At 51.4% G+C, this 26,505-nt stretch overlaps 1 protein-coding gene across 1 annotated transcript; it reads right to left on the bottom strand.

Annotated features, from left to right (window-relative positions):
* Positions 1-782: 782 nt before the first annotated feature.
* On the bottom strand, positions 783-25,533 carry LOC133122970 (probable G-protein coupled receptor 139). Its single transcript, XM_061233268.1, is given in 9 exon segments — positions 783-809; positions 811-927; positions 929-1,122; positions 1,125-1,151; positions 1,154-1,283; positions 1,286-1,399; positions 1,401-1,586; positions 1,588-1,736; positions 25,398-25,533. Coding segments are annotated over 9 exon segments (1,080 nt in total).
* Between the last annotated feature and the right edge of the window lie 972 nt (positions 25,534-26,505).

Genomic DNA, 26,505 nt, shown 5'->3' on the forward strand with positions numbered 1-26,505 from the left:
CAAATAACAGGAGAGCCACTTCTGAGACGTGTGCTGAAGTCGCCCCCGGCAACCTGTGTCAGTCTGTCAATCAAGAGCATGGCTGTGTGCAGAGCTTCAGAGGTTCAAAAACTCAGAGCTCCTTAAAAAAAACAAAAAACTTCAGAGATTCAGTGCTTCTCCGCTTCCGACCCAAAGCTATTGAGCTTCAGAGCTTTAAAGGTTCAGCGCTATTGAGCTTCAGAGCTTTAAAGGTTCAGCGCTATTGAGCTTCAGAGCTTTAAAGGTTCAGCGCTATTGAGCTTCAGAGCTTTAAAGGTTCAGCGCTATTGAGCTTCAGAGCTTTAAAAGGTTCAGCGCTATTGAGCTTCAGAGCTTTAAAGGTTCAGAGCTATTGAGCGTCAGAGGTTCAGTGCTTTGGAGGTTCGTAGCCGTTGAGGAGGAACACAGAGCCAGAGAGGACACGCCCCTTGCTGACCTCACACATTGGTACAAGGCTCCGCCTCAGTCACATGGTGCGGGGGGGGGGGGGGGGGGGGGGCGACGACCAATCAGGGAGCTCTCTCCTCGACTCCCCTCCCACCGAGGGAGTTCCTCATCCCCCCCTCTCTCTCTCTCGGCCCGCAACCCCCGGGAAACTCCGGAGGACTCGACGGACGAGAAGAAGAAGAACGAGAGCAGCGGGAACGAGGGGGGGGGGCAATGCGGTCGCTACGGCGATGGCGTGGCTACGCGAGCCGTCCCGGGGGGGGGCGGGGGGGGGGGCGTTTTTTTTGGCGGGAGGGGCGGGGGGGGCGGGCGCCTCAGGAGGAGATGCAGACGGGCTTGCCCGTTGCGGTCGTACTGGTAGACGAACATCTTGATGCAGTGGGAGTTGGCGGGCGAGATCCAGGGGCTGCTGGTGATGGAGAAGTTGTGGCCGGCGTAGAAGGGCGCCGGCTGCTTCTGGGCAGCGGAAGAAGGCCCGCAGCATGGCGGCCGCCATCCCGCGGAAGCGCTTGCTGATGAAGCAGTAGAGGAAGAAGTTGATGCCGGTGTTGAGCAGCGCCAGCATGTTGGCCACGTCGTTGAGCAGGTGCAGCAGCCGGGCGGGCCCCGGGGCGGCGGGCGGCGCCGCGTACAGGTGGTAGAGGATCATCACATGCGCGGCGCCCACAGCACGGCGAACACGACGTGATGGCCAGCAGGATGGCCGTGGTCTTGCCCGTGGAGTAGCCGCGCAGCCGGAAGCAGCTCCTCCGCCGCAGCTTGTGCACGATCACCGAGTTCAGCGCGAAGAAGATGGAGCAGGGCACCAGGTACACACGCTGGCGCAGTGCGCCCACACCAGCACCTGCTGCCCCAGGCTGCCCCCGCCGCCCGGCAGCCCCTGCCACAGGTCCGGCCACCAGTAGAAGGGGGCGCTGGTGAGCAGGCAGCCCCAGGTAGACGGCCAGGATGACGCGGCGCGTGCGCCCGGGGTAGGACACGGTGTGGTAGCGCAGCGGGTGGCACACGGCGATGTAGCGGTCCACCGTCAGCGGCACGGTGATCCAGATGGAGGTGTGGATGGAGGAGAACTCCAGCACCTGCACCGCCTTGTTGAGGGAGGGCGGCAGCTGCGCCCCCCAGGATGAAGTCCTCCAGCAGGAAGTCCACGAACACGATGAGGAGGAGCACCAGGATGTCGGCCGCCGCCAGCGCCAGGAGATAGTTGTAGGAGGACTTCTGACGCCGCGACACCAGCTGGGACAGGATTATGACCGTCAGGATGTTGGCTGGGGGAGGGGGAGACAAGACGAGGCAGGGAGGAGAGAGAAGAAAAAAAAGAGGGAAGATGTGAAAAAGGAGGGGTGTGGGGACAGAGAGAGAGAGAGAGGGAGAGAGAGGGAGAGAGAGAGAGGGAGAGAGAGGGTGAGGGAGAGGTGTGAGAGAGAGGGAGAGAGAGGGAGAGGTGAGAGGTGAGTCCACACTGCTTAGATAACGTGTGACAAAAACGTGCTTCACACAGACAGGGCGAACAGGCCAGGGAAATGGGTGCAACACGAGCTCCCTCTCTCTCTCTCTCTCTCTCTCCCTCCCTCTCTCTCTCCCTTTCTCTTCCTGTCTCGCTCTCACTCTCTGGCACACGCACACATACACACACACACATGCACTCTCACACACACGCACACGCACACACACACTCACACACACACGCACACATACACACACACACATGCACGCACACACACACGCACACACGCACACACACACGCACACACACATGCACGCCACACACACACGCACACATGCATACAAGTAACATACACAGGTTCACAACTATATAACCTATAATTCACACGTAGGCTGTGTATATTGTGCATGCATCCATACCGGCATACAGAGCAGAACAGGGTTACAGGAATCATCTACACACCCCAGCAACCTGAGGAGTGTGTGAGAAAGGTTGTTCTCTAACCAGTCAGACGGACAGTTAAACAGCCAAACAGTGTCTAACCAGTGGGCTCATTTTAACTGCCTATTTTATCTTTCCCTGTCTCCTTGTTCCTTTCTTGACCCAGAAATCAAGGTTCTCCATCTTAAGGAAATTCCAATCCGTTAAATGTTCAAGGAGCCAGGAGCTCGGAGGCTCCCGGAGATTTCTTGAGCAAGGAAAGTGCATCCCTCGTGGAATATTTTTGAGAAAGCGTGAAATGGTTTTAATTTGATTGATGAATTCACATCCTTTTCTCGCTTGCTTTTCCTGCCTCCCACAATGGCCAGAACGAGGAGCAAGGAAAGGACACAGGACAGAAAGAAGCAAATGAGCCTGGCGTCTAACCAGGGGTGTCAAACTCCTGTCCTGGAGGGCCTGTAGGTGTTTGTGGTTTCCTTTCAATCAGCAGCCAATTAAGAAGCCTGAGAACAACTTGTGTGTACTCTTTAGCCAATTAAAGACTTTTTGTATAAAAAATGTATCTCTGGTGCTGAAACACACCGAAAACCAGCAGAAACTGCGGCCCTCCAGGACTGGAGTTAAACCTGCAGACACTGCGGCCCTCCAGGACTGGAGTTAAACCTGCAGACACTGCGGCCCTCCAGGACTGGAGTTAAACCTGCAGACACTGTGGCCCTCCAGGACTGGAGTTAAACCTGCAGACACTGTGGCCCTCCAGGACTGGAGTTAAACCTGCAGACGCTGCGGCCCTCCAGGACTGGAGTTAAACTGCAGACGCTGCGGCCCTCCAGGACTGGAGTTAAACCCTGCGGCCCTCCAGGACCAGGACTGGAGGTTGACACCCCTGGTCTAACCAGTCCAGTGGACTGATATTGTCTAACGGCCTGATACTGTCGGGCAGTTAGACAGCCTGACAGTGTTTAACCACCGAGGCTATGAACCTACCCTGACCCTGGCGAAATTATACTATTTTGGACAGTACTTTTAAATAATACAATTTCTTCACTGTGATCTAATTACTGTTTAGGGACCATATTTTTTTTTCCCTGAGCCGTGCAAAATAATATTTTCTTCGTTCCTGTTTGGCAAAAAAAAAACTAAACAAAAAAGGCCCGAATGGTCAAACATGGCCGCCGTAAAGCTGTTCCCATAGGAATCCGTGGCCCCGGTCTCCGTGGACATCTCTCCCCGCCGCGACAGTCTAACGGCGTCCTGAGCGGGGCAGCAGACGGCCAGGCGGAACAGAACCGGACGGGGTTAAATTACATTACAGCGCCTCCGCGCTCTCCGCCCGCTTATTGAGGGCTCCGCCGCCAGCACCACGGACCGCCAAGAAACCAAAACAATCGATAGCAACAAATCTAACGGTACAAACGGACCGCGTTATGAAACGGCGTTTCTGATATAAAACCCGCACCCCGAGCAAATGTGTTTAATTGGGGCGGGGCGGGGCGGCTGAAGGGCTCGGCGGCTGTCCTCCTGTGGCCCCCGAGACAGAGAGGCAGGGGAGCCGGGGTATTGGTCGGGTCGATAACGGGGCGGGCGCGGAGAGGTTTCTGAGCTGGAGAAGGGCGTAATTGAGGAACATAATTGCCCGTCTGGGTGAGATTCACACCGGGGGGGGGGGTGGAGGGTTGGGGGGGGGGGTCTGAAACGCCACACCTCCTGCGGCACAGTGTTCCCATCGCTCCCGGAGGTGTTAATTGGGGTTTTAATTTGCGGTGGGAGTCAGGGGGGCAGGCACCCCGTCGGGTGCAAATGTACACGTCTCCTGCAGGAACCGGCTTCGGATGTGTCGCGTCGTGAAAAGGGAATTTGAGAAAAGATAAGAAAGAGAGGAGAGGGAGATAGAGAGAGAGAGAGAGAGACAACAAGGCATAGAAAAGCATCAACTCCCACAATATTGCAAGGGAGAGAAAAGAGAGGAGAAAGTCAGAGAAAGAAAGGTGAGAGAAAAGATGATAGAAACAGCGAGTAACACATTTCACAAAAAAGGGTCCAGCCACAATGCCCCCACAGTGACAAAGAGAGTGATATGCTAATGCCACTCAGCCTCGCCGCCACCCGCCCCCTTAAAACAGAGAGAGGGGGAGAAAGAAAAGAAAGACGCGTGTCCTTCACTCTCTCCCCTGCTCCACGCGGCCTGAGAGCCTCTGACCCCTCCATTTTTTATTTTTTATTTTTTTTGCACAGGAGCAGATTGTGTAATAACCCCCCCGCCCCTGCCCCTGCCCCCCCCGCCCCCCCTCCCCCACAGCACCGCACGCCGGTCACGTTCGGCGGCGCCCCCAGGCACAGACACCTGCGCCCATTAATCCCGGCAGGGAGACAGGTGCTCTCCCCGGGGAGTCGTGCCCGTCTCGCCCCGCTGGGCACCCCCAGCGCATCTCAGCAGGGCTCACGCTCTCCGACTGAGCCTCTGTCCAGGTCTCTAACCCCCCCCCCCCACCCCCCCACCCCCACTCAGAGCCCGCTGTTTCATTACCATCCGGCCTCTGTTGGCTCAGCTACATATCGCCCCACCCTGTCTTAGTCTGACTCCATATCGCCCACCCTGTCTTAGTCTGACTCCATATCGCCCACCCTGTCTTAGTCTGACTCCATATCGCCCACCCTGTCTTAGTCTGACTCCATATCGCTCACCCTGTCTTAGTCTGACTGTCTTAGTCTGACTCCATGCCTTGATCGCTCCCTACTCCCCAGCTAGACCACTCCGGTCTGCCAGCTCTGGTCGCCTTACGGTTCCCTCTCTACGTGCACCTGGCGGTCGAGCTGCACGTTCACGCCTGTTTTCCCGTTCTGGTTCCTCAGTGGTGGAATGACTTGCCTACCACTGTCAGGACAGCAGAATCCCTCCCCCTATTTTGACGCAGACTCAAAACCCACCTTTTCAAACTCTACCTTAGTCCTCCCTCCTGATTTCCCCTGCCCCTCCTTTCTGATATCCCTATCCTTGTCTAACCCCCCCAAAAAAAAAAAAAAAAATTGCACTTATGATCACGACTATGTTTACAACAGCATTTCATGTGTATTTCCTAGTTCTGGATGTGATGCTTTGACTTATGGTAGAACTTATGCACTTGTAAGTCGCTTTGGATTAAAGCTTCTGCCAAATGACTAAAATGTAAATGTAAATGTAATGCCTCGAACATTGTGATATCGTCTGACTCTACGCCTTGAACATTATAAGCTAAGCTACATATCGCCCTGACTCGCTACTGACTCCATGCCTCCGACATCGTAACATCACATTACATTACATTACATTACATTACATTAGAGGCATTTAGCAGACGCTCTTATCCAGAGCGACGTACAGCGAAGTGCAGATCGAACACAGGGACAGGTGTGAAGAGGACCCTAGAGGACAGTACGGTTCTGTCTGGCTGTGTGCCTCTCTGAAACCACTCGGTCCTGTAAATCTTACAGAGCGCACAGTCCAGTGCCACTTCTGGAGGAGCCCAGTGGATTGTGGGAACCGGCCTAGCCTTACTGCTGACTGCGCTGGGAAATTCATTGAGAGGGGTCACCATGGGACATTTTTTTTTTTTAAACAAATGGTACAAAATGGATATCGACCTCTGCAGAACCACTGCAGCCAAAAGTGATAAAACTCTGTTATAATGCTGGAGCTCTACATGAAGGGTTAATGGCACAACAAGGATTTTTTTTTCTGCTGTATAGTGACATTTTTTGGGTGGGAGAGATAACCTCCATCGCCCCTTCACTCTCTCTCTTGCTCTCTCCCGCTCTCTTTCTCTCTCTCTCTCTCTCCCTATCCCATCTCACCCTCTTATCTACTCTTTCTCTCTCCCTCTCTCTCTCTCTCCCTCTCCCTCTCTCTCTCTCTCTCTCTCTCTCTCCCCCTCTCCCTCCCTCACTCTCTCTCTCTCCCTCTCTCTCTCTCTCTCCTCCGGCCTCAGGCTCTGGCCTATTCTGGCACAGCGAGGGAGCACAGTCTGACAGGCTGGGGACCTGCGATTATAGGCATCCATGAGCTGGAGGGAGGTAGAGAGGAACGGAGAGAGGGCCAGAGGGAGTGAGAAAGGGAGAGAAGGAGAGAGGGCCAGAGGGAGTGAGAAAGGGAGAGAGGGAGAGAGGAACAGAGAGAGGGCCAGAGGGAGTGAGAAAGGGAGAGAGGGAGAGAGGAGGGAGAGAGGGAGAGAGGGAGAGGAAAGAGGCATTGAGAGGGAGAATGAGAAATTGCTGAGCTGCTCACCCACAAATTCTGCCATAAATTGGGGTACGAGTTGGGCCCTGCTAAGTCGAGCATAGCTCAATCTCTGTTAGCCATTAGCTTTGTTGGCCAAATAACATCGATACAGTTTGTCTCATGTTCTCAAGGCAAAAAAAGGACTGTCTTGTAATGAGACTTTCCCCCCCCCTCTCAAGTATAAAATATTAGCTTGTTTTAAGTTACTTATTTTTTTGCCTGACAAGAGAAATTGTCTATACCCCTGAAACTCCTGATCTGAATAGAGCTGCCTCAGCCCATTGGCCGTCTTTTTGTCTTATGTAGCAGAAAGGTAATAGAAATGATTAAGCCTAAGATTGACTTATCTTTCTGTTTTTTTTTTTTTTTGCTGCGTAGGCCTTTCTTGCAGCCTCTCAATTCTTCCATCTCTGCCCTTTCATCTCTTTCATCACTCCATCTTTCCATCTCTCCTTCTTCTCTACCCTTACTCTCCCTCTCTCCCTCCCTCTCTCTCTGACTCTCACTCTCTCCCTCTCTCCCTTTCTCTCTCTCCCTCTCCCCCTTTCTCTCTCTCCCTCTCTCCCTTTCTCTCTCCCTCCCCTCTCTCTCTGACTCTCACTCTCTTCCTCTCTCCCCTCTCTCTCTCCCTCTCTCTCTCCCTCTCTCCCTCTCTCTCTCCCTCTCTCACTCTCTCTCTCCCTCTCTCCCTTTCTCTCTCTCACTCTCCCCTGTCCCGTCTCAGCCTCTTATCTACCTCTCTCACCCACATTGATTTGTCTCTCCATCTCTTTCTCTCTCTTCCTCTCTCTCTTTCTCTCTCTTCCTCTTTCCCTGCATCCCTTTCTCTTTCTCTTTACTTCCACATCCTCTCTGTGTCCCTCTTACACGTCTTTCCTCTTCTCAACGGCCTGCCCTCTCTCTTTCAGCCTGTCCATCCCCCGCTCAATTCCCCTCTTCAATTCCCCGTGTGTCCTCCTTTTCTTTCCCACCCATTTACCCTCCTTTTTTCTCCCTAATGCCGCCTCCCTTCATTTTCACCTCTCTATCCCACCTTACCCCCCCCCTCGCCCCCATCTCTCCCCTGACACTCAATAGCCACAGCCCCCCCCCCCTCCCAGCCCTCGGGTTTTCTGTGAAATCACTTTGTTATCTATAATACAAACCTGGGAATCCAAACAATAATTGCATGGGGGGAGGGGTGCAGTGACAGCTGGAGAGGGAATCAGGCCAAGGGCAGCTTCACCTGCGCAGAGACGCTGTACAGGTGTGTGTGTGAGCAGAGACGCAGAGACGCTGTACAGGTGTGTGTGTGGGCAGAGACGCTGTACAGGTGTGTGTGTGAGCAGAGACGCAGAGACGCTGTACAGGTGTGTGTGAGCAGAGACGCTGTACAGGTGTGTGTGTGGGCAGAGACGCAGAGACGCTGTACAGGTGTGTGTGAGCAGAGACACTGTACAGGTGTGTGTGTGGGCAGAGACGCAGAGACGCTGTACAGGTGTGTGTGTGAGCAGAGACACTGTACAGGTGTGTGTGTGTGAGCAGAGACGCAGAGACACTGTACAGGTGTGTGTGAGCAGAGACACTGTACAGGTGTGTGTGTGGGCAGAGACACTGTACAGGTGTGTGTGTGGGCAGAGACACTGTACAGGTGTGTGTGTGGGCAGAGACGCTGTACAGGTGTGTGTCTGCAGAGACGCTGTACAGATGTGTGTCTGCAGAGACACTGTACAGGTGTGTGTGGGCAGAGAAGCTGTACAGGTGTGTGTGTGGGCAGAGACGCTGTACAGGTGTGTGTCTGCAGAGACGCTGTACAGGTGTGTGTGGGCAGAGAAGCTGTACAGGTGTGTGTGTGGGCAGAGATGCAGATACGCTGTAAAGGTGTGTGTCTGCAGAGACGCTGTACAGGTGTGTGTGTGAGCAGAGATGCAGATACGCTGTACAGGTGTGTGTCTGCAGAGACGCTGTACAGTGTGTGTGTGTGCAGAGACACTGTACAGGTGTGTGTGAGCAGAGACACTGTACAGGTGTGTGTGAGCAGCAGTGGGGTACACTTGTTTTTTCGGGTGGGGGACACAGATGGTCACAGTACTGCTGGGAAGCTCCACTCCCCATTTTTAGGCGACAGATTTTGGCCTCAGATTCCGAATCGATCCACGTTCACATTGACCGATACTCAAATCAATGATAACTGAACCCGGAGAATTCCTGGAATATACACTGGAAGCAATTCAATAGTAAAATACGGTATATACTGTTATATTATACCGCTTGCTATATGATACAGCTAGGATACTTTCCGACTTGCAAGTCTTGACAATGATTAAAAGTTTCATTTTTCATATCACGAAAAAGGTTATCTGATAATCAAATAACAAATATGCAAATGCCATTCGGGCAATTCGATTTGTATTTGTAAAACGGGTTTTGTGATTTCAGGTCTCAAGGAGGTCGGCCCAACACTGAAACGGCGACATAAATGTCTGTGAGACCTGAGTGCTATCGATTTGAGTTTCACACTTTTGCAGCAGGAAAGGCATTAAAATTCAAAGTCAGAACCGGGTTAGAGAATCCATCTGGAAACAATACGTAAATAAACAATGAGGCTTCTAGCTGTGCAAATAACTCAGCTCTGAGCCTTACAGCCAAGCATCCCTCAACAAACACGCTAACAAGAAAGCCACTCGCCAACAAAGCACGTACTCCCTGTGTATCCCACCTCATCCAACCAGCCACTAAGACAGACTTATCACCACTTAGGAGGATCACCATGTCTCCACAATCATGGACTTGAGCTCGACAGAAGCACTGTTGTGTCTTAGCAACCGTACTGTGACAAAATTGGCCACTACTTTGCCATATGGAATCGTTCAAAACCATCTGAGATTTGGAGCAAAAAAAAAAAAAAAAAAAAGGCATTCATTCAAAACATACAACAAGGAACTTGTTTTTGTTTTTTTTTATAGCAGAGACCTCAACCCTGCTTCTTACAAAAGAACCCTCAACCCTGCTCCTTCCTCTCACTTCAAGATGTGCTAATTCTAATCACCAGCAGGTGTGTAAGTAGTCTGCAAATGGAAACCATCAGCAGTTACCGGTAGACTGAAGTAATGTGTTAAACAAAATGTCTTCCCATATCACATTAAACTTTTCCAGCCAATTTTATACCCTGCTGTAAAATCCAGCCATGCCAGCTTGACCAGCTTGAAAATTGAGCTGGTCAAACAGGTCATAAAGCTGGTCTAGCTGGTCAATCATTTAGTACTGGTAGCTTGTCTGAGCTGTTGGCTGATTAACCAGCTACCAACTGTTTCAAAACATAGCTCGGGCTGGTGAAACCGTGTGAAGCTGGGAGCTGGTCTGAACTGGTCAACCAGCTGAAATATCCTGAGCTGGGAGCTGGTCTGAACTGGTCAACCAGCTGAAATATCCTGAGCTGGGAGCTCGTCTGAACTGGTCAACCAGCTGAAATATCCTGAGCTGGGAGCTGGTCTGAACTGGTCAACCAGCTGAAATATCCTGAGCTGGGAGCTCGTCTGAACTGGTCAACCAGCTGAAATATCCTGAGCTGGGAGCTCGTCTGAACTGGTCAACCAGCTGAAATATCCTGAGCTGGGAGCTCGTCTGAACTGGTCAACCAGCTGAAATATCCTGAGCTGGGAGCTCGTCTGAACTGGTCAACCAGCTGAAATATCCTGAGCTGGGAGCTCGTCTGAACTGGTCAACCAGCTGAAATATCCTGAGCTGGGAGCTCGTCTGAACTGGTCGGCTGTTTCAAAAACCTTGCTTGCGCTGTTTTTTGTTTTGTTTTGTTTTTTAGCAATACACATCACATTATAAGCAGCTGGGCGGTGAACCGGCCTTCACCTGCACACACACACACACACACACACACACACACACGAGTCAATCCGCCGTCACAAATTACGATTGCCGCGTCCAGTCTCAGAAAAAAAACACCCCGACGAGACACGGTCTTGTGTGCACCCGCGCCCCGCACCTGTATTCCATTCGGCCTCGTCTCAGAGATCATTCAAGCGGGACGTAGGCCTTCCCAGGTTAGTTTAGGAGCGCTGCCCCGTGTCAGCGGTCACAGGAGCCGGAGAGGGAGCGCTGCTCTGGGGGCGCTGCCTGGTGACACGGCCTGACGGGAGCGCCGTCTCCGCCCCCCGGCCGCCCCGCCCCGCCCCGCCCCGCCGGCCACCCCCCCCCGCCCCGCGGTGATCACCGGGCGGATTGATTTAGCGGCCCCGGCGCCCGGGAAGATCACACTTCACAAACACGCGACAATCAGCCCGCGAACGACAGAGCTGTCCCCCGACGGCGCGTCGTGTCTCGACCGGCCCACGGTCCCCGGCGCGGAGAAACAGAGGGAGCACGGCCACGGAGGAGAGGAGAGGGGAGGAGGAGAGGGATGAGGAGAGGAGGAGAGGAGGAGAGGGGGGAGGAGAGGAGAGGAGAGGAGAGGAGAGAGAGAGGGAGGGGATGAGAGAGGAGGGGAGGGAAGAGGGGAGGAGGAGAGGAGGAGAGGGGGGAGGAGAGGAGAGGAGAGGAGAGGGGAGAGGGGATGAGAGAGGGGGGAAGGAGAGGAGGAGAGGGGATGAGAGGAGAGAGAGGAGGAGGGGAGGAGAGGAGAAGAGGAGAGGAGAGGGGGAGAGGGGAGGGGAGGGGAGGGGAGGGTCGCACTTCCTCATTAGCGGGGTGGGTGCTGTGATGGTGATGAGGACGATGACGAAGGTGATGGAGGACACGTGTACTGTACATGAGCGTAGCTCGAACACACACACACACACACTGTGGCTCTCCAGTTGCTAGCCCTGGTGATGGTTCTGCCCCAGTACAGACCCTCACTCTTCTGAGTGAAGCAGTGTTCAGTGTCAGTGTCAGTATCTGCATCTCCTCTCCTCTCCTCTCCTCTCCCCCCTCTCCTCTCCTCCCCCCTCTCCTCTCCTCTCCTCCCCCCCTCTCCTCTCCTCTCCTCCCCCCTCTCCTCTCCTCTTCTCCCCTCTCTGTGTGTCTATACGTGTGTGTCTGTGTCTGTGTTTGTGTGCGTCTGTCTGTGTCTGTGTCTGTCTGCGTGTGTGTCCATGTGCGTCTCTGTGTGTCTGTGTGCGTGTGTGCATGTGTGTCTATCTTTGTGTGTCTGTGTGTGTGTCTGCGTCTGTGTATGTGTCTGTGTGCGTGTGCGTGTATGTGTGTCTATCTGTGTGCATCTGCGTGTGTGTGTGCATGTGTGTCTATCTGTGTGCATCTGCGTGTGTGTGTGTGTGTGTGCATGTGTGTGTCTATCTTTGTGTGTCTGCGTCTGTGTGTGTGTGTGTATGTGTGTCTATCTGTGTGCATCTGTGCGTGCGTGCGTGTGTGTGTGTGTGTGGTGTGTGTGTATGTGTGTGTGCGTGCGTGCTTGCGTGCGTGTGTGTGTGTGTGTCTGTGTGTGTGTGTGTGTGCGCGTGTGTCTGTGCGCATGTGTGTGTGCCGTGCGTGGCGCATGTGGGTGTGCGTGCGTGTGTGTGTCTGTGCGCATGTGTGTGTGCGTGCGTGCGTGTGTGTGTGTGCGTGCGTGTGTGTGTGTGTGTGTATGTGTGTGTGCGTGCGTGCGTGTGTGTGTGCGTCTGTGCAACATGTGGGACCCATCGCAGGCTGTGCCCTGTCAAAAATAAAGTGGCAGTGGAGGTACATTCAGTTCTTCATGGATCAAATTTCCCTAAATGTACCCTGAACAGTAATGTTCTCTTTGGGCACAAATGAGTAAGTTTCCCCTTGCAAAAAAGGTAGTAATTAGTCACATGTTGCTGGCTAGGGGTGTCTATGTACCTCAACGTGAGGTAATGTGGCCTTTTTCCCGGGGACGTGTGCCCCCCTTGTTAAGCTCTGACCTGGACCTCTCCATGGCGTGTGTGTGTGTGCGTGTGTGTGCGTTTCTGGAGGTGAATAGATTGAGGACAGTCATGTACATCCACCTCCAGAACACTCTCAAGCCCACACAAACGCACGCCAACAGACATATACCACGCTGCGGGACGTCGACAGCCAGAGCCAGATAAGTTGTTTTCGCGGATGCGGGCTTTGATAGCGAGGCCAAATTGAGACGGAGCGCCTGGGCTACCCGGTAAACAGTCCCTCTGTAAGTGACTGGGATATCAGGAGGGTGCATGTGGGTCAGAGGCAGCAGGAGGGGCGGGGGGGGGGGGGGGGGGAGAAACGGTGTGCGGGAGAGCAAGGCCCACAATCTGGAGATTCAAATGAAATCAGATTGAGCACTGAGCTGAGCTGAGAGTGAAATTGATTGCGAGACAAAGAGAAATGTCAATATGCCGGCCAAGCTTTCGTGTCTCATACGCTACACACTTTGTGTGTGCTTCGGCAGTGCGGTGCAGGTTATCCTATCAACAGAGCCATTGAACTGCACAGAGGGAGAGAAAGAGAGAGGGAGAAAGAGAGGATGGGAGAGAGAGAAAGAGAGGATGGGAGAGAGAGAGAAAGAGAGGGATGGTAGAGAGAGAAAGGGATGGGGAGATAGCAGGAAAGAGAGAGTGATCGAGATTAAGAAGAGATGAGGAAGAGAGGAATGGGAGAAAGAGAAAGAGAGAGAGAGAGAGAGAACCAGTACTGCACAGTGTATTATGTCAGTTAGTCACCCAGCCAGTCAACACTCAATTAAACATACTAATTACCGTAATGAAAGAGTCAGGAAGCACTTTTGCCTTAATTGCAAACGTAAACAGGCGAACGTAGGCACGGTAACTATCCAATTCCAGCCACACTGGGTGAGTACAAAGAAAGCGTCGCCAAAGAAACGCTTCCCTGCCGGGTAAAACCATCAAAACCCCGCTGTTTGATGTTCAGCTTCTTTGAAGGCGCACGTCCATTGACCGTTAATTAAAGGTCGCGCGACGAATGCAGCCGCGCTTTTCCAGCGCGGACCCCCGAAGCCCGCGCTGCCACTTTCACGGTTGAGAAACGGGAGAGCGCTACAGAAATAAATCAAGCGAACGGGAACGCGGCCGTGACACCGCAATTACCCCGCGTTCTCCCGGCGCTTACCCCTGTTAACACCGCTCTATGGTCCCTGTACAAGAACTCATAAAAAAATAAATAGAAGAGATATTTTAATAAATAAATAAGTAACAGCAAAACAGAGTTACAAAGAGCGGGCAATTTATGCATTTATGCAGTGCGCGCAAACAGACTGGACTGTCCAAAACAGGTCAGTAGAGAGCTTTTAATGTTAATGGGATTGGGGCCTTTTTAGTGTGAAATGGGAGATTTAAAAAACAAAAACAAAAAAAAACATCTCAGCGCATTTCTCAAGTCAAGAGTTGAAATCATGAGAAAGTTTTTCACATTACAAGCAACTGTCATTTACAGCGCCGCAAGCATTAAGAGAGAAAACGTTTTATCAGTAAACCCCCCCGTACACTGTGAGAGTTATTAGCCGTGTAACAGCCCTGTACACTGTGAGAGTTACACTGTGAGAGTTATTAGCCGTGTAACAGCCCTGTACACTGTGGGAGTTATTAGCCCTGTAACAGCCCTGTACACTGTGAGAGTTATTAGCCCTGTAACAGCCCTGTACACTGTGAGAGTTACACTGTGAGAGTTATTAGCCGTGTAACAGCCCTGTACACTGCGAGAGTTACACTGTGAGAGTTATTAGCCGTGTAACAGCCCTGTACACTGCGAGAGTTACACTGTGAGAGTTATTAGCCGTGTAACAGCCCTGTACACTGTGAGAGTTACACTGTGAGAGTTATTAGCCGTGTAACAGCCCTGTACACTGTGAGAGTTATTAGCTGTGTAACAGCCCTGTACACTGTGAGAGTTATTAGCCGTGTAACAGCCCTGTACACTGTGAGAGTTACACTGTGAGAGTTATTAGCCGTGTAACAGCCCTGTACACTGTGAGAGTTACACTGTGAGAGTTATTAGCCGTGTAACAGCCCTGTACACTGTGAGAGTTATTAGCTGTGTAACAGCCCTGTACACTGTGAGAGTTATTAGCCGTGTAACAGCCCTGTACACTGTGAGAGTTATTAGCCGTGTAACAGCCCATGGCAGGGGCAGTGCTGGGGGCCCCACTCCCCACTACACACAGGCATGTAAGAGCAGAATGCAGCGCTGCTGACAACTCAATTAGTCACTCAACAAGTCAATAATCCCCAACGCCCCCCGACCACACACACCCACGCCTGTCTGCTCAAGAGCGTGTTAATGCACACACACACACACACACACCCACACCTGTCTGCTCATGAGTGTGTTAATGCACACACACACACACACACACCTGTCTGCTCATGAGCGTGTTAATGCACACACACACAAACACACACACACCCATGCCTGTCTGCTCAAGAGCGTGTTAATGCACACACACACAAACACACACACACCCATGCCTGTCTGCTCAAGAGCGTGTTAATGCACACACACACACACACACACACACACACCCACGCCTGTCCGCACATAAGTGTGTTAATGCACACACACATACACACCGAAGCTCACACATACACACACACACACACACACACACACTCACACCTAGCCTGTCCGCTCATAAACAGCACATTAATGCACACACACTCACACACACACACACACACTGTCGGCTCGTAAGCGCGTTAATGCACGCACACACAGACACACACACGCACGTACGCACACACATGCACACACACGCGCACGCACACACACACACTGCTCTGCGTGATGGTATAATTAATTCACTGGAGGTGAGGCCAGTTTACTCAAGAGGAGCAGATCGATAAGCTGAGAAGGCTGCGGAGGAGGTGGCGGTCTGTCTGATAACCCTACGGAAGCCGCTCCTGCTTATTCACCAGCGCGCCGTAATATCGCCCATCAGCAGCTGTGTCCATTCCGCTCAATTACGCGTAATGCCACATATCAATGCCGAAAGCGGCAGCGTGCGCTTTAAATCCAATCGCTTTAACGAGAGAGAGGCACGAGACTGCACTGCGCCACGCATTTCACTATAAACAAAGAGACCTGCAGATTTTATTTTTACCACTTAAAAGGATTGCGTTTTCTGTTCATTATTAGATAAATGGTTGTGTTTCAAGTACACAGGGCGTCCGTCCGGTTTCGCGAGGAGAGCAGCACTCTCTGGCGGTCCGCCCCTTTAATGTAAACGCGTACCGTGATCGTGCGTAATCTTTTGAAAGTGAAGGAATATTCCACACATATTGGAAATCTTGGGGCAAAGACATTTTGTATTGTTCTACGCTCTTTACTCCACTATTTTAGATCTGTAATCAAACAATTCACATGAAGGCGAAATGGCTTCAAATGTGTTTTTCGGAATAGTTATGGCGAGAGTTCCTACTTGGCCTACCAGACCATTTGCGATTTTGCATTTACTCACCAGTGCACTCTTTCTCCTTAATGATATTAAAAACAATTTACTTTGGTAAGCTGACTGCTTGGCCCATGTCTCTGTTATATCTTAGCCTCCTAATGGCTTCCTTGACTGTCATTGGCACAACTCTGGTCCTCATGTTGACAAAAGCCATAATATCAAGCCTTTGGCACAATCCAAAGCCTAGAATCAAGACTAGACACTGAAAGTTTTCTTACACCCGCACTGAAGAAGCGATTGAACACACCTGACTAATCACCTGTGAGGCCTTCTGTCCCAAATGTTATGGTGCCCTGAAATGGGGGACCATGTATAAAAAGTGCTGTAATTTTAACACGTCGAAACCATATCCTGCTCACAACTGCACCCTCAGGAATAACGGAACGAAGAGTTCCTGAGAAGGTACAAACGCTTGTTCCTGGGGCAGTGCCCTATAGGCACATAAAATTGGACCCCTAGCCAGCAATATATAATACATTTGTACTATTTTGCTTGGATTGCTTGGAGAGAACATTACTGCACTTTCAGGGTACGTCATTGAAGAGCATAAATGTACCTCCACTGTCACTTTAGTTCTGAGGTTTTGTTTTCTGTGGTTTTGTGCTCCACTGTAATGACTGTACAGAACAGATGGTGGATTACAGGCAGTGAGAAGATGAGACAACAACCAAATCTCTCTCCAAAACCTCAAGCAGAACTCTCTCCAAAACCTCAAGCAGAACTCTCTCCAAAACCTCAAGCAGAACTCTCTCCAAAACCTCAAGCAGAACTCTCTCCAAAACCTCAAGCAGAACTCTCTCCAAAACCTCAAGCAGAACTCTCTCCAAAACCTCAAGCAGAACTCTCCCCAATAACCTCAAGCAGAACTCTCCCCAATAACCTCAAGCAGAACTCTCTCCAGAACTTTAGCCAGAACTCTTTCCACACTTTCTTTTTTCTAGAACTCTCTCCAAAACACTCCTCAGAACTGCTGGAGGATATTGCAGCTGGACGTATGAGACAAGCTTATAAATCATTAAAAAAGAATCAGTTATTTAGCTGACGCTTTTATACAAGGCGACTTACAGTTATCAGACAAAGCAGGGGCCAGTCTCCCCTGGGGGGGGGGGGGGGTTTGCACCAGGGCTTGAGCCAGCAGCCTTAGCCAGTACAGTACAGGCCGCTTCAGGCTGCTTATGAGCACTACGTCACATTCAAAATCGGAAGAAATGAGAAATCGGGATATAAATAAATAAGAAAATAATACATTTGGACCTTGGTGGAAAAAAATGATGAAAAGATTATCAACATTGACCAGCACACCCTTTCTCCCCCCCACCCCCCCTCCCCGCCCCCAGCTCAGCCCCCATCCAGGGACAGACACAGCCTCATTATGTCTGCAAAGCAGAGCCAGGTCCTGCTCCGAATGTCAGCCCATCAGAACCGATGAGCCTTGAACACACTGGGTCCTCCCTCTAATCCCCAAGATTTCCCCCGACGCCCCCACCCCACCCCACACCCCCACACCACCCCGCGCACACACCCCACCCCACCCTACACCCCCACACCACCCCGCACACAAACTGCACGATCGATAGGTGTGATTGGATCTCGGTTAGCAAAGTGTTGGACAGTTTCACCGATCCGCTGGCTGCAGACAACACTAATTTATGTGTATCAGTGGCCTTTTCTGTAACTACAAACACACAGTACACTAGCACAAAAACATACACACGTGCACACACACACACGTGCACACACACGCACACACGTACACCCAAACATACGCACACACAAACACACACGCATGCACAAACACGTACAAGCACACAGACATACACGCAGGCACACATGCACACACATGCAAGCACACACGTGCACGCACACAAACACAAACACACACAGACGTACACTAGCACACAAACATACACACACACAAACACACACACACTTACACTTTCACACTAACATACGCACACACAAACACACACATACACACTCACAAACACACACGTGCACACAGGCACACACATACAAGCATACAGACATACAGACATACACACACACATGCAAGTACACACACACGCACACGTGCACACACAAACACACACACGTACACTAGCACACAAACATACACACACACACAGACAAATGCGCACACAGACACACACACACATATACACACACACTCGGACACACACACACACACACATATATACACACACACTCGGACACACACACACACACACACACATATATACACACACACACACACACACATATATACACACACACACACACACACACACACACACACACACACACATATATATACACACACACACACACACACACACACACACGGGGCAGCACTGGCGGGTTGACGGGGGGCTTACTCTCTGACCCACAGCCTGATAATCAATCAATGGGGAACTGCCGGGATTTGAGCTCTAACACCCCAGCCCCGGGGAGGTACGATAGCATCTTTTGTCTCTCTCTTTCTCCCTCTCTCCCTCCCTCTCTCTCTCCCTCTGTTCCCAGGGCTCCCCTCTGCCTCTCTCTCCTCTCCCTCTGTTCCCAGGGCTCCCCTCTGCCTCTCTCTCCTCTCTCCCCTTTCTTCCTGTTCTGCCACTCTCTCGCTTCCTCCTCTGAGGTTTCGAGGAACATGGATAGACCTACAGAACCAGCCTTACTGTCAATCTGGGGCTCTCTGCTCTCTCTCTCTCTCTCTCTCTCTCTAGCTCTCTCTCACTCTATCTCTCCTTTTCCACCTGCTCTCTCTCTCTCACTCTCTCTCTCTAGCTCTGCTCCTCTACCTGCTCTCTCTCTCTCTCTCTCTCTCTCTCTCTCTCTCTCACTCTCTCTCTCTAGCTCTGCTCCTCTACCTGCTCTCTCTCTCTCTCTCTCTCTCTCTCTCTCTCTCTCTCTCTCTCTCTCTCTAGCTCTGCTCCTCTACCTGCTCTCTCTCTCTCTCTCTCTCTCTGTCTCTCTCTCTCTAGCTCTGCTCCTGTACCTGCTCTCTCTCTCCCTCCATCTCTGCTCCTCTACCTGCTCTCTCTCCTCTCTCTCTCTCTCTCTCTCTCTCTCTCTCTCTCTCCCTCTCACTGCGATGCCCTCAGACATCCTGAAAAGCCAGGGCAATGATACCCCCAGGAGGGAAGTAGTCAGACTGAACCAGGAGAGAGAGAGAGAGAGATGGAGAGAGAGAGTTGAGAGATGGAGAGAGAGAGGGAGAGAGAGAGGGGGAGAGATGGACAGAGGTGGGAAGAGGCGGAGGAAAGAGAGAGGGAGGGAGAGGGAGAAAGAGAAATGGGAGGAGGAGGAGAAAGGGAGAGAGAGAGGGAGAGAGAGGGGGAGAGAGAGGGCAATTACCAACACAAGGCCGGTAAAGTGGGGCGGGCGATCAGGAGACAGCTTCTTAATCAGCCAGCCTGCGACACTGGGGCCCGTCAGGACCGCCCGCTGGGCTGGGGCCGGAGCAGCTGGGGCCCCGGGGCCGCGAAACTGCTGTTTTATTCACCGTTTCTCCCCTCCTTTACGGGGGGTGGTCACGTTACTGACTCTGTCTCGGTTTATAATGCCACGGCCGCTAACCGCTAATCGCTAACCGCTAACACACACTGACACTCTGACAGCGCGTCCGTGTCAGAAGAGCTAAACGTTTCATCTCAGTGTCAAACCACCCCCACCAAACCTGAGTCCTGCCATTTCCCACATGTGGAAGTGTCAACTGTGTGTGTGTGTGTGTGTGTTTGTTTGTATGTGTGAGCATGTGTGTGTGTGTGTGTGTGTGTCTGTGTGCTTGTACGTGTGTATATGTGCGTGCTAGTGTACGTGTGTTTATGTGTGTGTATGTGTGTATGTGTGTGAGTGTGTGTGTGTGTATCTATGTGTGTAATGTGTGTATGTGTGTGTGTGTTGTCTGCGTATGTGTATGTGTGTGTGTGTGAGTGTATTTGTGTGTGTGTCTATGTGTGTAATGTGTGTGTACATGCGCGTGTGTATGTGCGTGTGTGCGTGTGTGTATGTGTGTGTGTAAGTGTATGTGTGTATGTGTGTGCGTGTGTGTGTGTGTGTGTGTGTATGTGTGTGTGTGAGAGAGTGTGTGTGTGAATGTGTGTGAGTGTATGTGTGTGTGAGTGTGTGTGTATGTGTATGTGTGTGAGTGTGTTTGTGTGTGTGTGTCTATGTGTGTAATGTGTGTGTGCATGCGTGTGTATGTGTGTGTGTGCGTGTGAATGAGTGTGTGAGTGTATATGTGTGTGTATGTGTGTGTGTGAGTGTGAGTGTGTGTGAGTGTTTGTGTGTGTGTGTGTGTGAGTGTGTGTGTGTGTATGTGTGTGTGAGTGTGTGTGTATGTGTATGTGAGTGTGTTTGTGTGTGTGTGTCTATGTGTGTAATGTGTGTGTGCATGCGTGTGTATGTGTGTGTGCGTGTGAATGAGTGTGTGAGTGTATATGTGTGTGTATGTGTGTGTGTGTGAGTGTGTGTGTGTGTGTGTGTGCCTGTCACACACGCTAGATCCCTAGAACCGTCTGAACCAGGCTCCTCACAGACCGCCCTACCCCCATACCTTTCACACACACCCTAAATCATGACCGTATCCATCTGCTCTCATCCTGCCCTCGACAGTAGTCATCATTCTCATACATGCTGCATGGTGTTAACCCAGCACTGTATGTCCCTGCTGTAAAATCCTGCTATGACCACCTTGAAAGACCTGCTGCTGTTTCAAAACCAAGCTTGAGCTTGAGCGTGGAGCAGGTCTGAACTGGTCAACCAGCTACCAGCTGTTTCAAAACCTAGCTTGAGCTGGTCAAACCATATAGAGCGTGGAGCTGGTCTGGACTGGTCAACCAGCTACCAGCTGTTTCAAAACCTAGCTTGAGCTGGTCAAACCATATAGAGCGTGGAGCTGGTCTGGACTGGTCAACCAGCTACCAGCTGTTTCAAAACCTAGCTTGAGCTGGTCAAACCATATTGAGCGTGGAGCTGGTCTAAACTGGTCAACCAGCTACCAGCTGTTTTCAAAACCTAGCTTGAGCTGGTCAAACCATATTGAGGGTGGAGCTGGTCTAAACTGGTCAACCAGCTACCAGCTGTTGAGCAGTTGTTTTCATCAGGGTTGCCTTGTACAATACAGCTCTGGATCATTCACCTACAGTAGTTCCTTCACAGTCGATGGAAACCCACCTGTATATCAATCGTATCACACCTTGTTTGTTTCATCTTTCACACGTACTTAACCGCACCTTTTCCATATATTAAATGACACCTTTCGCATATATCATGCAGTGCCACTGCATTTCCCGTGCGGATATTATGCTTATCTGTCACACATCCCACATCTTATGTATGTTTCAAACATGTTCTTCACTTTGTTTCACACACACATACACACACACACACACACACACACACACGTACGCACATACACACACACACACACGGCCACACACACACACACACACGTACGCACATACACATGCCCACACACACACACTCACACACACACACGCACATACACACGTACGCACATACACACACACACACACACACACACACACACACACATACAAATGCCCCCACACACACACATACACACACCCACACACATACGCACATACACGCCCACACACACACATACACACGTCCACACACACACACACACACACATACAAATGCCCACACACACACACATACACACGCCCACACACGCCCACACACACGCACATACACATGCCCACACACACACACAGACACACGCACATACACACGCCCACACACACACACACACACACACACAGACACACACACACATACACACGCCCACACACACACACACACACACACACACACACACAGACACACACACACATACACATGCCCACACACACACACAAACGCACGCATACACACGCCCACACACACATTCACACATATTTCTTTATGAAAAACATATTTCACATATACTGCTGCTGTTTTTCATACACGTACATATTAAACTGCACATTTCACACATTTCACCCAACCTTCACTGTTTCATATATATTTCATGTTTCATATATAATTGATATTATTATACATTATTAATATTATATAATCATTATACATTCAGTGAGCACTTTGTTAGGTAGACCTGTACACCAGCTTGTAAATGCAAATATTTAATCATCCAATCATGTGGCAGCAACTGAATGCATAAAAGCATGCAGACGTGGCCAAGAGGTTCAGCTGCTTTTCAGACCAAATGTCAGAATGGGCAAGAAATGTGAGCTAAGTGACTTTGACCGTGGAACGACTGTTGGTGCCAGACAGGGTGGTTTGAGTATCTCAGAAACTGCTGACCTAATGGGATTTTCACACACAGGAGTCTCTAGAGTTTGCAGAGAATGGAGCGAAAAACAAAAAACATCCAGTGAGAGAAAATGAGCGAGGTCAGAGGATATGGGCTCAGAGTGGAAGGGCCAGACTGGTCAAAGCTGACAGAATGGTGACAATAACGCAAATAACCACGCATTACAACAGTGGAATGCAGAAGAGCATCTCTGAACACACAACACATCAAACCTCTAAGTGGATAGGCTGCAGCAGCAGAAGACCAATAAGTCCAAAAAGTCTCACGAATACAGAATAAAATGCTCAGTAAGTGTATGTATTATAGACCATGTTTCATGTATTAGATGGCATCCTTCACACATATGCAAGAGTATACTTATATATTCACATATGCCTTACTGTATATTCCATACGCACAGTATACTTATATTATGTATTATTACATCTATTATTATGTAATTAACAGCATGTTTCATATCCTGGTTTGCCCTTTCGTATCATGCAGAGGCCGTTCTGCAGTGGTGGTGAACTCGAAGCACGTCAAAACACATCATCATTACTCCCATCTGCACAATTAGGCTTCGTTTGTCAACCTGTCACATATCCACATCAATCACCTCCGCCTCGGTTCCTGTACACCACAGCGCAGGGGCTGACTGAGACAATGGGACAGAGAGAGAGAGAGGGAGAGAGAGAAGGGGACACAGGAGAGAGAGAGAGAGGGAGAGAGAGAAGGGGACACAGGAGAGAGAGGGAGAAGGGGGCACAGGAGAGCTGATAGAGAGAAAGAGAGAGAGAGAGAGAAGGGGGCACAGGAGAGAGAGAGGGAGAGAGAGAGAAGGGGACACAGGAGAGAGAGGGAGAGAGAGAGAAGAGGACACAGGAGAGAGGGAGAGAAGGAGGGCGAGAGAGAAGGGGACACAGGAGAGAGAGAGAGAAGGGGGCACAGGAGAGAGAGAGAAAGAGAGAGAGAAGGGGACACAGGAGAGAGAGGGAGAAGGGGGCACAGGAGAGCTGATAGAGAGAAAGAGAGAGAGAGAGAAGGGGACACAGGAGAGAGAGGGAGAGAGAGAAGGGGACACAGGAGAACTGATAGAGAAAGAGAGAGAGAAGGGGACACAGGAGAGAGAGGGAGAGAGAGAGAAGGGGACACAGGAGAGAGAGGGAGAGAGAGAAGGCGAGAGAGAGAGAAGAGGGCACAGGAGAGAGAGGGAGAAGGGGGCACAGGAGAGCTGATAGAGAGAAAGAGAGAGAGAGAGAGAAGGGGGCACAGGAGAGAGAGAGGGAGAGAGAGAGAAGGGGACACAGGAGAGAGAGGGAGAGAGAGAAGAGGACACAGGAGAGAGGGAGAGAAGGAGGGCGAGAGAGAAGGGGACACAGGAGAGAGAGAGAGAGAAGGGGGCACAGGAGAGAGAGAGAAAGAGAGAGAGAAGGGGACACAGGAGAGAGAGGGAGAAGGGGGCACAGGAGAGCTGATAGAGAGAAAGAGAGAGAGAGAGAGAAGGGGACACAGGAGAGAGAGGGAGAGAGAGAAGGGGACACAGGAGAACTGATAGAGAAAGAGAGAGAGAAGGGGACACAGGAGAGAGAGGGAGAGAGAGAGAAGGGGACACAGGAGAGAGAGGGAGAGAGAGAAGGCGAGAGAGAGAGAAGAGGGCACAGGAGAGAGAGAGAGAAGGGGACACAGGAGAGAGAGAGAGAGAGAAGGGGACACAGGAGAGAGAGAGAGAGACAGAGAGAGAAAAAGAGAGAGAAGTAAAGCAGTGTAAGGCGGTCTGCGGACAGGACGAGTGCCAGGCGCTCCGGTGACCCCTCGCTCCCCCGACCTCTCCGTAACGCATGCACAGACACACACACCGTGGCTCAATGTGGAAAGTCCAGCGCTCAGCCGCGGCTAATGGGCGACAGCAGCAGTAGCCAGGGGTAATGACCACACACACACTCACACACACACACACACTCACACACACACACACACTCACACACACACACACTCACACACACACTCACACTCACACACACACACACACTCACACACACACACACACTCACACACACACACACTCACACACACACTCACACTCACACACACACACACTCACACACACACACACACACACACTCACACACACACACTCACACACTCCTGCACATGCACACACACGTGCACAAGCTCACACACACACACACACACACTCCTGCACATGCACACACACGTGCACAAGCTCACACACACACACACACACACACTCCTGCACATGCACACACACGTGCACAAGCTCACACACACAAGTGCGTGCACTGACATGTACAAAAACATACGCACACACAGGCGTGCTCATGTACACACAAACGCATACACATACAAGCGCAAATATACACACACCTATACATGCATGCAAACACACCTGTACACACTCACATACATAGACACACACACCTGTACACACTCACACACACACACACCTGTACACACTCACACAAACAAACACATACAGACACACACAATCACACACACACGCACACTCTCTCTCTCACACACACACACCTGTTCACACACTCACATGCACACACACTCATACACACACACACACACTCACACACATGCACTCAAAAACACACACACACACACACCTGTACACACTCACACAAACACACACACACGCACACACTCTCTCATACACACACACACACAAACACACACCTGTACACACACACACACACCTGTACACACAAAGACACACACACACACACACACACACAAACACACACCTGTACACGCACACACACACACACACACCTGTACACACACACACACACACACATCTGTACACACACACACTCACGCACAAACACACACCTGTACACGCACACACACACACACACACACACCTGTACACACACACACACACATCTGTACACACGCACACACACAAACATACACCTGTACACACACACACACACACACACACACCTGTACACGCACACACACACACACACACACCTGTACACACACACACGCACACACACACACACACCTGTACACACACACACACCTGTACACACACACACACACACACACCTGTACACACACTCCCGGTCCTTACCCGGCAGGCCCAGGCAGAGCAGGGTGCTGTAGTAGATGACGGGCAGGGGACCGAGGGGGCATCCCCGGAGGGTCTGGCTGGGGCTCCACGCGCTGCTGTTGGACGGCAGGGAGGTGAAGATATGGCTGTGCTCCATGGCTACAGGTCCCCTCCGCTCCTCCCGCTTACTCCTCTTCCTCCTCTTCCACACTGAACGGGCAACGGCGCTCCTATTCCGCGGGGCAGCCGGGTCGGGAACGCCGGGAGCGTCGGGAGCGTCGGGAGCGTCGGGAACGCCGGGAGCGTCGGGCAGCGGCGCGGAGAGAGAGAGCGAGAGGGAGGGAGAGCCGGCGCCGTTCGCGGGAGTCACTCGGCACCGAGCGCCTGAGCGGGAGAGGAGGAGGGACCCGGGGATCGCCGCGGAGCGAGAGAGAGACGGAGAGGGAGAGGGTAACGCTGCATCTGTGTGTGTGTGTGTGTGTGTGAGAGGCAGAGAGGCAGAGAGGGCAAATGAGTGCTTCAGAGAGAGAGAGAGAGAGAGAGAGAGAATGTGGGAGCGAGAGAGAGAGAGAGAGAGAAGCCCCAGGGGGTGAACGGTTCCAAGGTAAGGGTGCTGAAAGCCAGAGAGATGGATGCTGAATGTCACTGAGTGGGAATGAGCAAGAGTGGGAGAGAGAGAGAGAGAGAGAGAGAGAGAGAGAGAGAGGGGGGGGAGGTCTGAATGTGTGACTGAGGGGAAATGAGAGAGGGAGAGAGAAAACAAGAAAGAGAGAGAGACAGAGAGAGAGAGAGGGAGAGAGAGAGGGAGGTATGGATGTGTGACTGAGGGGAAATGAGAGAGAGAGAGAACAAGAAAGAGAGAGAGGGAGAGTGAGAGAGAGACGGAGAGAGAGAGAGAGAGGGAGGTATGGATGTGTGACTTTGGGGAAATGAGAGAGGGAGAGAGGAGAGTGTGAGGAAAAAAGAGGAAGAGAAAAACATGCAGGTTTTGAACGATGGATGAAAGAATGAAAGATACAGGAAGAGAGACAGACAGGAGGAGAATGGAAGGAATGGTACAATGCAAGTGTTAATACCTGTAACAGAAAGAGGGGGGAAAGGGGGATAGAAAGGACAGAAGGATGAAAGG

This window comes from Conger conger, chromosome 2 (assembly GCF_963514075.1).
Source record: "Conger conger chromosome 2, fConCon1.1, whole genome shotgun sequence".
NCBI classification, from domain to species: Eukaryota; Metazoa; Chordata; class Actinopteri; order Anguilliformes; family Congridae; genus Conger; species Conger conger.